General features: G+C 43.2%; 1 protein-coding gene across 1 annotated transcript in view; it reads right to left on the minus strand.

Moving 5' to 3' along the window:
• Positions 1-13,769, minus strand: part of AMOT (angiomotin) — a 71,044-nt gene that overhangs the window by 40,491 nt on the left and 16,784 nt on the right. The window contains exon 4 of the mRNA XM_060249238.1: positions 9,943-10,035. Within this exon, the coding sequence (XP_060105221.1) occupies positions 9,943-10,035 (93 nt within the window). The remainder of the gene's footprint in view (positions 1-9,942; positions 10,036-13,769) is intronic.

Here is a 13,769-nt window from a genome sequence, read left to right on the forward strand (position 1 = left end):
ACAGCAACCTCTGAAAATTCCAGTCTCTATTTCAAAGAGAGTTACGAAAGAGAACCCAGAAACATGGAAATCTTGGACAGGAAAGAAGACGCAGCAGGAGAGAGGTCAAGGAAAAGGAGAACAGAGATTTCTGGATTTGCAGGGATGAGCCTGTCAGTGATTTAGATGAGGACAATTTCAGAGGGTGGAAGAAGAAGAAAGCCAGTTTGCAGAGGAACAAGAGAACAGTCAAAGGTGATAAAATTGACACTGGTGGAATAAGTAGTATGCTCTAAAACAGGGGTGTCAAACTCATTTTTTATGAGGGCTGAATCTGACATAAATGAGACTGCTGGACCGGGCCGTGTCAGGCTGGGCTATGTGTGTTCCTATTTTAGATAGGTAGCAGAGATATAAACTTTATAAAGGACACAGACAAACAACAACCTTAAAACATTAGCTCTCGGTCTTAAAGGTACTTTCTTGGAATTTCTCCCATGTGATTCGGGAACTGGGCAAAGGAAGCTCTGGCTCTTTCCTTCCTTCCCCAGGGGGCCAGGAGGGGGAGGGCCTGAGCCAATAGAAGGAAGAGAGGCTTGGCTCAGTAGCTCTGCTGTGTGACTGAGAGAGCCTGACAAAGCAAGCTCTGCCTCCCCCTTCCTCCCCAAGGGAGGAGTCTCAGCCAATGGAGAAAACAGAGGGTTTGCTCTGTAGCTCCTGTGCGACTGAGCAAGCCTTGCAAGGCAAGCTGTTTCACAGAAGGAAGCAACAGAGAGGGAGAAGGACGCAGACTACAGCCAGTTGCTCAGGGACCTGATAGGAACCCCCCTGGGGGCCTGATTCAGACCCCCAGACCACATGTTTGACACCCCTGCTCTAAAAAGTTGGCAGCAATGGTAGAAAGAAAACTCAGTGGTGGCTGGATTAATAGACAACTTTTTGAGAAGGGTGAAAGACAGTGGCATGCTTCAAACATAACAGTGAAGGAGCCAGAAGGGAGGGACAGGATGGCTGTGCAGTAGAGAAGAGGTGAGGTGGCAGGGAAGATGGTAACAAAAAGCAAGGAGGGAAGAAGAAGAAAAAGGAAGAGAAGATTGGATTTATACCCCACCCTTCACTACCCAAAGGAGAGTGGCTTACAATCTCCTTTCCCTTCCCCTCCCCACAACAGATACCCTGTGAGGTAGGTAGGGCTGAGAGAGCTCTCCCAGAACTGCTCTTGAGCCCAGCAGCTCTGTGAGGACTTGTGACTGACTAAAGGTCTCATCAGCAGGTGCATGTGGAAGAGTGGGGACTCAAACCCAGTTCTCCCAGATAAGAGTCCACGCACTTCACCACTACACCAAACTGGCTCATCAACTGAGTCAAAGACAAAGAGACTTAAGGGCATGTTGAAAAGGAGGCAGATGGTAAAGTGAGCCTAGAGCAGTGAGCATCAACTGTATCACTGAAGGAGGCAGCAACTTGAGCAAAGAAGGGGGGTTGGGGATTGGGAGGCAGGCCACCACATGGGGAGAGGAGATGTTCTTAAGAGTTGTAGGTGAAAGATATGCAGGGCTCATGGGATGGCAGGTGAGTTTATAAAGGACAGAATCCGCAGACTCTTCTGCTCTCCATGGAGGTGTTCTTGAGAAGCTGAACTGAGAGATCAGATGACCAGAGTGAATCAGGAATGGGGATGGAAAGGACAATGGTTCACTGGGAGATTCAGGCAAATGAAGAAAGAATTAAAAGGGGAAAGAAGAACTGAACAGATAACAGGACACTCCTATCAAAAACAGACAACTGGCTACAAATGGGAACCAAACAGATTACACCCTTCAGCAGCAGCTTTAATTGCATATTAAAAACACCAGGTACCCGAGAGAGGCTGGGAACCCTACTAGTCATAGCCTGTTTGAAAAGCTTGCTGTAAGGATTACAAAAAGTCATGTAAGCGAAGCACTCTGAATATATGTCAATGCTATACAAAAGCACAAATGTGTGGATCTGTATTACATGGAGTCGTCTGTGACATTTACTAATTTAAAAAAAATCTACCCTGCCGCCTCTGCTCCACAGATGGCCAGTCACCATCACAAAGAAGCAATAAAATTCAATTTGTCATCACTGTGAACCAAAAGGCTTCTTAAAATCATGCCCAACACCTTCAGGCAGGCTGGGAGGCAGACAGGCTCCGAAACTCCAATGGGAGACTGTTCCATAGGATGAGGCCACTCCCCAAGGAGTCTGTACGTATCTTGAAGCTCCTGTAACTGTCCTGAGGAATGAGTCAGAAAGAGGTGATGTGTGGGGAGCATAACTGGTACATGAGTTCACAGAGAGAGAGAGCTTGTTAGGTATGTGAACCTTAGATCATGAAAGACTGTACAGGACTGTACAGATAAGAACCAGCATCATTCAGTGAGCCCATAAACTGACAGGGAATCAGTCTCAAAATGGGTGTAACATTTTCAAAACTGCTAGTTAACGGAATGCTGTTAAGTTTTGCATGAACTGAAGTTGTCTACAAGGGAAACCCCATCTACAGCAAGTTATGGAAGTCAGCTCTCAGGACAGTAACACCATGCATCAGCGTAGCCAGATCAGCTGTTTCTAGGAGGACAATTTCCACTGTCAAAAGCAATTGACAAAAGGCACTTAGATGACTTATCAACCTTTTTTTTTTCAACAACAAGGCATAGGCCAACTAATCTTCAAGCTCTTGACTGAGTCAGCCAATGAAAGGCTTAGCTCAGAGATGGGCAAAACAGCCCCTCCTACATCATCAGCCTTACTGGCCAGCATCACCACTCTCTCGTCTAAATTAATAGAATCATTGAGTTGGACAGGACCTCCAGGGTCATCTAGTCCACACAATGCAGGAAACTCAAAATACCTCCCCTCCCCCACACAGTGACCCCTGATCCAAGTCCAGAAGATGAAAAAAAGGTGTGTAATAAGGGGCCACGAGAACTAAGCACTGATGCAACCCTTCTTGCCCTCCTTCTCATGATCTGCCTAATTCACAAGATCTAGCAAGGATAAATAACAACACTGTGTAGCACAATACAAATCACTATAATAATATCAAAAATTATCATTACATAAACAAAGTCTCTCATAATACTGATAGCAAAAAGCCTCTTAAAGCCTTTGTGATTGGTATCCGCATAGCCACCCGACTGTTTCTTTTTATAATGGCAAGCCCATACTTCATGGGGGACCGGTTTCGATGTTACACACCTTCGTCAGCCAAGGTTTTCTCATTTTCAGGCAGCTTTTTCTAGGGATATAACACAAGACTAGCTAATAACTTCTAACATCCCATATCAATAAAAGAGAGACCCATAGCCAACGCTTACTCACCACCAATATCCAGAACAAGTTTCTAAAGAGAATTATTTCTTGACCAGAAACACCAGTCCAATAAATTCTTATGACTGCAGTCCCCCCTAATCTCAAACAACTCCTCACCCACAACAATTCAGCATCTCATCTGAGCAAGGACACCGGGACCAGAGCTTGCAATAAACCCAAGTGCTAGCTCTGCTGCCACTTACATCAAGACAACTCAATCACTGGACCTAACAGCATTAACTACACCATCTCAGGCTCATTCACTTGTTCATCTTCCAACATTCTATATGCCATTAAATGCCAACAATGCCCTTTAGTTCTCTACATAGGGCAAACAGGACAACAAGATGATGATATTGGATTTATATCCCACCCTCCACTCCAAATCTCAGTCTCAGAAGGGCTTACAATCTCCTTTACCTTCCCCCCCACAAACACACACAACAGGCACCCTGTGAGGTAGATGAAGATATTGGATTTATATCCCGCCCTCCACTCCGAAGAGTCTCAGAGCGGCTCACAATCTCCTTTCCCTTCCTCCCCCACAACAAACACCCTGTGAGGTAGATGAAGATATTGGATTTATATCCCGCCCTCCACTCCGAAGAGTCTCAGAGCGGCTCACAATCTCCTTTATCTTCCTCCCCCACAACAGACACCCTGTGAGGTAGATGAAGATATTGGATTTATATCCCGCCCTCCACTCCAAATCTCAGTCTCAGAAGGGCTTACAATCTCCTTTACCTTCCTCCCCAACAGATCGGGAGTATATACTCGGCCCTAATATGCTGATATAATTTACATTGGAATAGTACATGCTCCCTATCTTCCGGTTTATTGTCCCCACAAATACACAGTCTCTCCTCGTATAATTGTCCTGTGTATCTGCCTTCAATAATAGCTGACGGTAACATATCAAATCTGAGAAGAGTAAATGCTCTCCTATACTCTGCTTTGTCAAGATTTTGCAAGTATGGCATCAGTGTTATTTTATGTAACTCCTCTATTCCTGGTAAATAGCCTTTAAGCTGATTCAGATCATGCTGTCTTTCAACATCCAAGATCCTCTGTTTAAGAAAGGGTTTAACCAGATTATGCTCCATATTGAGCAAAAATTGTTTAGATAGTCCATAATAGCCCAACTTGGACTCCATTTCTCTGATCCACAGAGGAACAAATGAATCTCTTACTATCAGCCCCGCCAAACTGGTGGGCTGAATCATTAGTTTGTACCAGTAGAGAATAGCAGCAATCCACAATCTTGCTTTCACTGTAACCATACCCGTTTCTACTCTGATAAGTGAGTTGGGAGCACATGGAGGGACTTGTAGTATATGCCTAAGGAATTTGGATTGCACTTTCTCCGCTAACTGCCAGAGATGCTGATATGGTGTTATACTCAAAGGTGCCCCATATAACATTTGGGCGAGGGCCTTGGCCTTAAAGACCTTGACTGCAGCCGCCACGTTCTGCCCCCCCGGAGGTCCAGTAGAATTTCTCTATGGCTCCTGAGCTTTTTGCTGCACTAGTTGTAACATAGTCCACGTGTGCCTTCCTGGCCCCTGAGGCCTGAAAAACTACCCCTAAATACTTAAAGCAGCGTGTCTGTTCAATAGCCCTGTCGTTTATCTTCCAATGATATACCTTAGGTCTTTTTGCAAAGGCTAAAATTTTTGATTTTGAGTAATTTATTTCAACCTGGTTAACTTGACAGTAATGCGCTAGAATCTTCATTGCTCTCTTTAGCCCAATTGGGGTCCTAGAGATCAGCACTGCATCATCTGCATATAGCAGAAGCGGGATATGCCTATCTGCAATCTTTGGAGCATGCACCTCTGGACCACTTAGATGTTCCCCCAGATCGTTTATAAAGAGGTTGAACAAGAGTGGGGCCAAGATGCAGCCTTGCTTAACTCCCCTCCCTACTTGGATAGCTTTCGTGAGATGTCCCTTCGGGTTTATCCTTATCCTGATCTTGGTGTTCCTATATAATGCCTTTATCAATGCCAGTAGCCTCTGTTCGATTCCCATCCCTCTCAGTTTTTCCCACAGTATGTCCCTCTGTACCATGTCAAAGGCAGATTTGAAATCTATAAAGGCAGCGTATAGGGCAGCGGTGCTGTTAGAGGAATATTTGGTAATAAGATGGTCCAATACTACACAATGGTCCAAAGTGGAACATCCCGGTCTAAACCCAGCCTGTTCTTCTCTCAAGATGTTATTATGCTCGATCCACTCCCACAGTTTCTCTTTAAGATGGCTGGCATATAATTTGCTTAGGATACTTAAAAGACTAATAGGTCTATAGTTATTTGGATCATTTCTATCTCCTTTCTTATGAATAGGTACAATAATTCCAGTATCCCAGCCCGCGGGTACCCTCGCTGTCCTGTCTATTTCGGAGAATAATTTGGCGAGTACTGGAGCCCACCAGTCAGCGTTTTCTTTAATCAGTTCAGCCGGGATTAAGTCAAGTCCTGGTGCTTTATTAAGCTTCAGGGCTCCAATTAAAGATTTTATTTCTGAAGGCTCAACTGGAGGCCACTCTGGCAATTCCTGACAATCCTCCAGGGAGCAAACCACCTCATCTGATGTCCCATACAATGCAATATAGTAGTTCTCCCATACTTCTGGAAGAATAGTATTAGTAACCTGTGTGGAGAGTCTACCTGAACCACCAAAGTAGCTGTTTTATTGCAAAGGAACTTCAAGAACAGAATGGAGAGAGAAATTGCTGAATTACAAATTATTATGAAACTTGGAACAAACACTTCCTCAGGACTGAACAGGGACATTGGGTTTTTTAATCTCATTACAGATGCTAAACCCACTCTCATGGAGTATAGTTATACATCCACAGTATTCCAATATATTTCTCTTTTAAAATAGTGTATCAGAATAATTTTTGTATTGACATACTCAAAATAGGGATATTGGCTGTTTATCTCATTATACTTAACCCATTTCACTATATTTTATTGCATTCTTTTTTTCTAATGGCAAACCAGAATGTTTACATGTTAAAAAGTAAATTAGGTTGACAAGAACATCGCTATCCAATGTATTTCTCTTTTAGCTGTTTTGACATACTCAAATAGGGATATTGGCTGTTTATTTCATTACGTATACTATAATCATCTTCCACTATATTTTATAGTATTTTTCTTCTAATGGCAAACTGTATGTATATGTTAAAAGGTAAATTAGTTGGATGGGAAAAACTTCTGGGAAAGGAATGCCCTCAATTTGGCCCAAGCTTGCTTATAACAATAGAATGATTAACAGTCATTCTCACATTTTGACACCTGTAACCACATGAGAGATGGGGAGAGACTGTGTTAGATAGTTGATTGTGTTCTGGACAGAACTCACCAGTGATCGTGTTGCTCTGGCAACAGAACAGGAGGATTCGGCCACTGGCCTTGATTCCCTAAATAACTCTAGGTAATGCCACCTATGAGAACAAATGCTAGGCTGGCAGGAGACTTTTTGCCTGCCATTTTTGCCTATAACTTTATGCCTTGCTATTACTTTTGTAATTGTTATTCCTGGCTTTGGCTGTCCGCAGCACAAGACAATGTTCTGTATATGAATCCAATAAGACCTCTTACTCTTTTACTATGAGAATTGGTGACTTGGGTCAATAACTGGCAAAACTTCACACTTTTTAGAAAAACAGGATAACTTCAAGCACTCACAGGACACAAGCCTAAACAGCAGGAATGACAGAACATAAGGATGTTGCAAAATGCACTTTTTGTACAGCTGCTGCCACACTCTGCATTCCATTAGTTGCTGCCAGCATTGACTCAGCTGCAGAATACACCTCTGGAACAAAAGATCCCAGCCCTGCCAAGTACCAGCATCCCATGACCAAGGAATGACACCAAACGGAAACCTGGTAGCAGAACCAGATCTCTGTAGCTGTGCTGCGTGCTTGTACAGAAAGTCAAGGAGAGGGCTCTGACAAAATGATCCCCCTTACTACATGAGTAGCCAATCATGCACAGGATGCATTCACATTACAACTGCTAGTGGTTTTTTAACTTCCCAGGAAACTAATTTTAAGGGACCATAAAATATTAAAAACCTGAGGGAGGGCCAACTCAATGAAACGGCAGAAGTATTTTTATCACTTGACAGTACCACAACTCAGAAGAGCTTTCACTTTGGCCTTTCTCTTGATGGTTTCGGAGGGCAGGTAGAAAAAATTACCATATGTTAACAGAATAGCCAGGGGTGGCCATTGGCCATGCTGGCTGGGGCTGATGGGAGTTGTAGGCAAAAACATCTGGAGAGCTACCGTTGGCCACCCCTGGAATATACAGATGTTCACAAGTTGAAACAACTGAATACAAGTGTCCCATATTTAATGAGTTGAGGGCTAGTTTAATTACCTCCTCTACTTAAAAATATGGAACTGCCTAATATGAGATCTCAGGTGATGTGGCTACTATTGAATATAAAGGATTTTGTTACTCTTTCTGTGGCAAAATTTATAGGGGTAATAATGAAATATCAGGGAGATAATATTAAGCAAGGCTTTTACCATTTTATTTTCTGCTCAAGTTGATAGCTGTAGACTACACAATATTTAACACAGGCAGATAGCTGCTCTCTTGTTCTGCCCTTTTAAATATGCACAGACAAGCCAAAAGAGCATGGGATAGGTACAGTATTTCCCCTTCAGCATGAATTATGCTTGGGCGAGGACTAAGCTGGCTCTTATTCCTAGGTGCCCAGGCGAAGGCATCAAGTACCTTTGCACCAAATGCAGGAGATTATAAACTCCAATTGTTCTGATTAGGTTTCAGGTGCAGGTTTTTAAATTCCATTTCAACATCCCTGGTACAGAGATAGCCTTCCACAACGAAATGTTTATGGATAGAGAGGAGATAATAATTTTAGGTAGCTATGTTGGTTTATCAGAAAAAAAGCCAACACACAACAGTGGAGTAACTCCTTTATCAGGACTGATGCACTAGTGTGCTGGTTAGTTCTGCAAGTCTGAAAGTTTGCATGCAACTTTTTGATGTTTTAGTTGGTCTTAAAGGTTGTTACTTAGAGGTCAATGGCTGCTATTGGAGGCATTTTACTCCCAAGCAAGCAAGAAAGCCAGTTTGGTGTAGTGGTTAAGTATGTGGACTCATATATATGAGAACTGGGTTTGATCCCCTACTTCCTCCACATGCACCTGCTGATGTGACCATGTGTCAGTCATAACTCTCTCAGAGTTGTTCTCTCGAGCAGTTTATGACAGAGCTCTCTTAGCTCCACCTACCTCACAGGGTGTCTGTTGTGGGGAGGGGAAGGGAGAGGAGATTGTAAGCCACTCTGAGACTCCTTTGGGTAGTGAAGGGAGGAGTATAAATCCAATCTCCTCTTCTTCACAAAAGGCCTCTGTCATTTCTGATGTGCTCAACAGGTTCATAGCCTTTATGTGCTCCTAATATAATTTCTTCTCCAAAGACATCACTGTGCAGTTATCTGCAGTGTACCCTGTCTGAGACCAAATATCCTCTCAACACACATGCAGCAAGCCTTACATGTTTTGAAGCAGAATGAGACTCCTGAAACAGAACGAAATGTAGATCTTGGGGGAAAAGGGAAGCACTGCAAACCCTCTCTGTCAGGAAATTTATAAAGTAAATGTCTCCTGGGTGGAGCTCCTAGCATAGCAAGAGTGAGTCATTGTTTTAAGTTCCAATACATTCCAACCCAGGAGAAAGGCAGTATTTCCATACCAGTCATCTTGGTTTCCACTCTTATCAATCAAGTGTCCATCTGCTCTTCTAGGTAGGGGTCATAACCCAAGGCTATTTTGTGTGCCCACCAGAAAAACAGAAGCATAGCACATTTCTTCTGCATTATGGAAAGGGAGAAATTCTTCCTCCCAGCAGCTTTGCAGAGCAAGACAGAAGCAAGGCTAAGGAGGGATATAAGGCAAAGCTTGTGCACACACCAAATGCCACTGCCAGGCCTTGCTTGGTCCCAAGAAGTTAAACACACAGAACAGATTCAGCCTCCAGGTTCTCACACTTTATGCTTCTAAAGAAAAGTACACAGCAGTGTAAAACTGTACTCTTTTAAATGCACTTAGGACTGTAAACATGCCTAATTCCACAGGTTCTCTCTTATTATAGGCGACACCACTCAACAATATCATTGAGTTCTTTGCATCAGCTCAAAAAGCTGGAGGGAAATCTGCAGCTACAGCTTCTTACTGCTACTCTTCCTAAATTGCTATGGTCCTGGGTAGGTTTGTAATGTTCAGTGTAGCATTTCAGGGAAATAGTACACTTGGAAATGAGAGAAATGAAGAGAGGAAAGAATTAAGCCAGGTCTCTTCTGTGCAATCTGCTTGCCACAGTTCTATGCAAAAATCATCTGAGGAGCCTAAGTTAATGTGAAGCCTGATTCAGCACTGGATTGCCTCACACCAAGATTCAAGCAAAAATGTCTTCAGCATCACACTTTATGCTAAGCTGAACAATTCTCAAATTTTCCTGAAGCAGTGGCCTACGTGTTGCATTGCCTCAAATCTACATTTACCGTGTTTATCTCACTTTTAGCACTCCACTCACATAACAGTTGTTACAAATTAGGACAGTAATCTGGACTCACTTTGTGCAAAGAGCTGGGAGATTGTTTTCCTGTTATCCTCAGAACCCTCAAACTCTTTTTCTGCCAACTGCTTGTTAGCTGTCTCCATGCGTTCTGCAAGAACAAAATACATTAACGAAAATTAGGTAGTTTATAAAACCCAAGGAATCTGCTGACTATCTGCACACCTTATTTGATCTGTGGCAACTGCCCCTCCCTGCTGTATCCTCACATAGATACAAATGTACAAATCAAGGACATTCAATTACCTCCGAGGACACAGAAATTTTTTGACTAGAACTCTGTGAAGCATAAAATAGGGTTAGCATTTTAAGAAAGATCTGCTTTATCAGACAAAGTGAGCTGTGTTTCTTGAAAGCTTATGCTACAATAAAATGTGTTAATCTTAAAGGTGCTACTGGACTCTACCAATTTGCCTCATAAGGAGGCTTCTGCCCTAAAATCTTCCTTGTATGGGAAACTTTATCCAGTTGCATGATGCCATTCTAACATCCCATCACAGCAAGGTCATTTCTCAGTGTGAACTTTCACAGGACCACCTGAGGAGAATAAACACACTAACTAAGCTATATCAGGAAATGACAGAATCTGGCAATGGCCTTCTCCAAAGCCTCCCTAGAATGAACGGCTCCAGATATATCTGAATGTTTGACTAATGCTTTAACTGCAAGGAGTGTATTTTAATTAGGAATGTTTGTAAGGACCTTTTGGAAATTAATGCAGTAGTAACGAGGCTACTTTTCTCTGGCTTCCAGTCCTTCCACATTGCCAGGACAGCATCAGACAGGCCAAAACCACATGGGGGCAGAGGGGGAGTCACATGAGTCTTTCTGAAAGAGATGTGTGACAGATTCTTTCTTTAAAGTAAACCAAGGGGACCCACATTGCTTCCCTGATGAATCTGGAATACTGGTTGGGTTTGAGATGTTAACCTTCTCCTCAGTTCCAGGATGTTGTTAGGGTAGTGAGTGTAAAGGCCTGTTTGCTGCTGTGAGGTAAGTTTTATGGTGAGCAGGAAGAACACAGAGCTCACTGAGGCCCAAGTTGTATGAAAATAACACAGAAGATTTGTTAATCTACAGGCTGGTTTTAAAGAACAGATTGACAGCACAGGTTTCCAGATAGTCAAAGGAAAAACCTAGCTGAGGTGCATAAATTTTAGCTCGTTCTGATTGCAGAGTGTGGTTTTCTTGAATAGGTACGAACAGGCTTTCACTGGCTGGCCACTGGATTGGATCCTCCAGCACATACAGGATTCCACCCAAACCGCCCTTCCCACACCAGCCTGTCAGACCTAAACAGCACAAGATCTGCTTATCACCAGAGATAAGCCTCACATCCGGATACTCTCTCCTCTCCCAGTGGTGGAGCTAAACCACTCTACCAGGCAAAGCTACCCTTCAAACTGTCTGCTCTTTTGCTGAGGCAGACCAAAATCTCTGACTGTCCTCTCCTTAAGGCAGATCTGGACAAACCTGCCCTGCTGTGCTTCCCTCCAACATTCCATTCCCCTTCTAAAAGGTGACTGGATGCTGGAGCTGCACTCCCATAGGCTCAGGTGTGAAAACAGCTGAGTGGCTGTTTTGCCTCTGAGGGACTGAACAGCCTCTTGTCCATCACAGGGCGATAATCAGGTGATCAGCATCCCTCAATTGCTTTTGAGCTTTCCAACATTACTGCAGCAGCTAAGGATGGGCATGAACTGAACCACAAAGCAAAATTCATCAAGAATTTTGCCTTGTTTGTGGTTCATGAACTGAAGTTTATGACAGGTTTACCACCACAAGTTTTCACAAACATTTAAAGCAGTTTGTGGATAGAGCAGAAAGCAGACGTTAAAAGGGACAGTGAGTCCCTTCAAACTCCTGCTTTTTGTTCCCTGCAAAAATAACTGAGTGCCGGGGAACACTCCCCGCCACTCCATTGTTTCAGGTTGTTTTGTGCACTCCCTTTAAAGTTTAAAAGGAGTGCACAAGACAGCCCACTAAGCTGTTTTTCAGGTTTTCAGCAAACCCTGTTTAAAGGGTCTGCAGCCCCTTTCAACAGGGTTTGTGGGGCCATGTACCGGTTGTTTTCAAACCTTCCAGTTAGATTTGCAATTTGACCATGTACCATGAACCGACACAAATCACATTTTTTTGGTTCATGCCCACCCCTAGTAACAGCACCAGGCTAAGCCACGGAAAAGGGGCTCCCATCTTACCAGAGTAATGTATGGAAGGGCTCCAAAACAAAGATATTTCAGATATTAATTGAAAGTTTAGAAGGCTTCTATTACTAATACAAAAAAATGTTGCAGATTACACTGTTTCCTTTGAGAAACCGAGAGACTTTAGAAGATTGGAAGCGGGCGAATGTTGTCCCCATCTTCAAGAAGGGGAAAAAAGAGGATCCACTTAACTACCGACCCGTCAGCTTGATGTCTATACTTGGAAAAGTATTAGAACAAATCATCAAACAGTCGGTCCTGGAACATTTAGAAAGAATGGATGTGGTTATTAAGAGCCAGCATGGGTTTCTCAAGAACAAGTCATGTCAGACTAACCTGATCTCTTTTTCTGAGAAAGTGACTCCCTTGCTGGATCAGGGGAATGCTGTAGATGTTGTTTATCTTTATTTCAGTAAGGCTTTTGATAAGGTTTCACATACTATCCTTGTTGACAAGTTGGTAAAATGTGGTTTGGATCCTGTTACCGTTACATGGATCTGTAACTGGCTGACAGATCGCACCCAAAGAGTGCTTGAGAATGGTTCCTCATCCTCTTGGAGAGGAGTGACAAGTGAAGTGCCTCAAGGATTTGTCCTGGGACCTGTTTTGTTCAACATCTTTATCAATGATTTGGTTGAAGGAATAGAGGGAATGCTTATTAAATTTGCCGATGATACTAAATTGAGAGGGGTTGCAAATACAGAAGAAGACAGAAACAGGATACAAGTTGGAAAACTGGGCTAAAACCAATAAAATGAATTTTAACAGGGATAAATGTAAAGTTCTGCATTTAGGTAGGAAAAATCCCATTCATAGTTATAGGATGGGAGAGACTTGTCTTAGCAGTAGTATGTGTGAAAAGGATCTAGGAGTCTTAGTGGATCATATGCTGAACATGAGTCAACAGTGTGATGCGGTGGCTAAAAAGGCAAATGCAATTTTGGGCTGTATCAACAGAAGTATAGCGTCCAGATCACGTGATGTGATGGTATCATTTTACTCTGCTCTGATAAGACCTCACCTGGAGTATCACCTGGAGTAACAGTTTGGGGCACCACATTTTAAGAAGGATATAGACAAGCTGGAACGGGTCCAGGGGAGGGTGAGGAAGATGGTGAGGGGTGACGAAGTCCTATGAGGAAAAGTTGAAGGAGCTGGGGATGTTTAGCCTGGAGAGGAGGTGGCTGAGAGGTGATATGATCACCATCTTCAAGTACTTGAAGGGTTGTCATATAGAGGATGGTGTGGAATTGTTTTCTGTGGCCCCAGAAAGTAGGACCAGAACCAATGGGTTGAAATTAAATCAAAAGAGTTTCCGGCTCAACATTAGGAAGAACTTCCTGAGAGCGATTCCTCAGTGGAAACGGCTTCCTTGGGAGGTGGTGGGCTCTCATTCCTTGGCGGTTTTTAAACAGGCTAGATGGCCATCTGACAGCAATGAAGATCCTGTGAATTTGAGGTAGGTATTTGTGGGTTTACTGTATTGTGCAGGGGGTTGGACTAGACGACCCTGGAGGTCCCTTCCAACTCTATGATCCTATGATTCTAAAGGTCTCAGGAGTGTGACTTCTAGGTGATAGTTTAAAAAATATATAAAAGAAAAAAAATCAAGCCCTGC

This window comes from Heteronotia binoei, chromosome 11 (assembly GCF_032191835.1).
Source record: "Heteronotia binoei isolate CCM8104 ecotype False Entrance Well chromosome 11, APGP_CSIRO_Hbin_v1, whole genome shotgun sequence".
NCBI classification, from domain to species: Eukaryota; Metazoa; Chordata; class Lepidosauria; order Squamata; family Gekkonidae; genus Heteronotia; species Heteronotia binoei.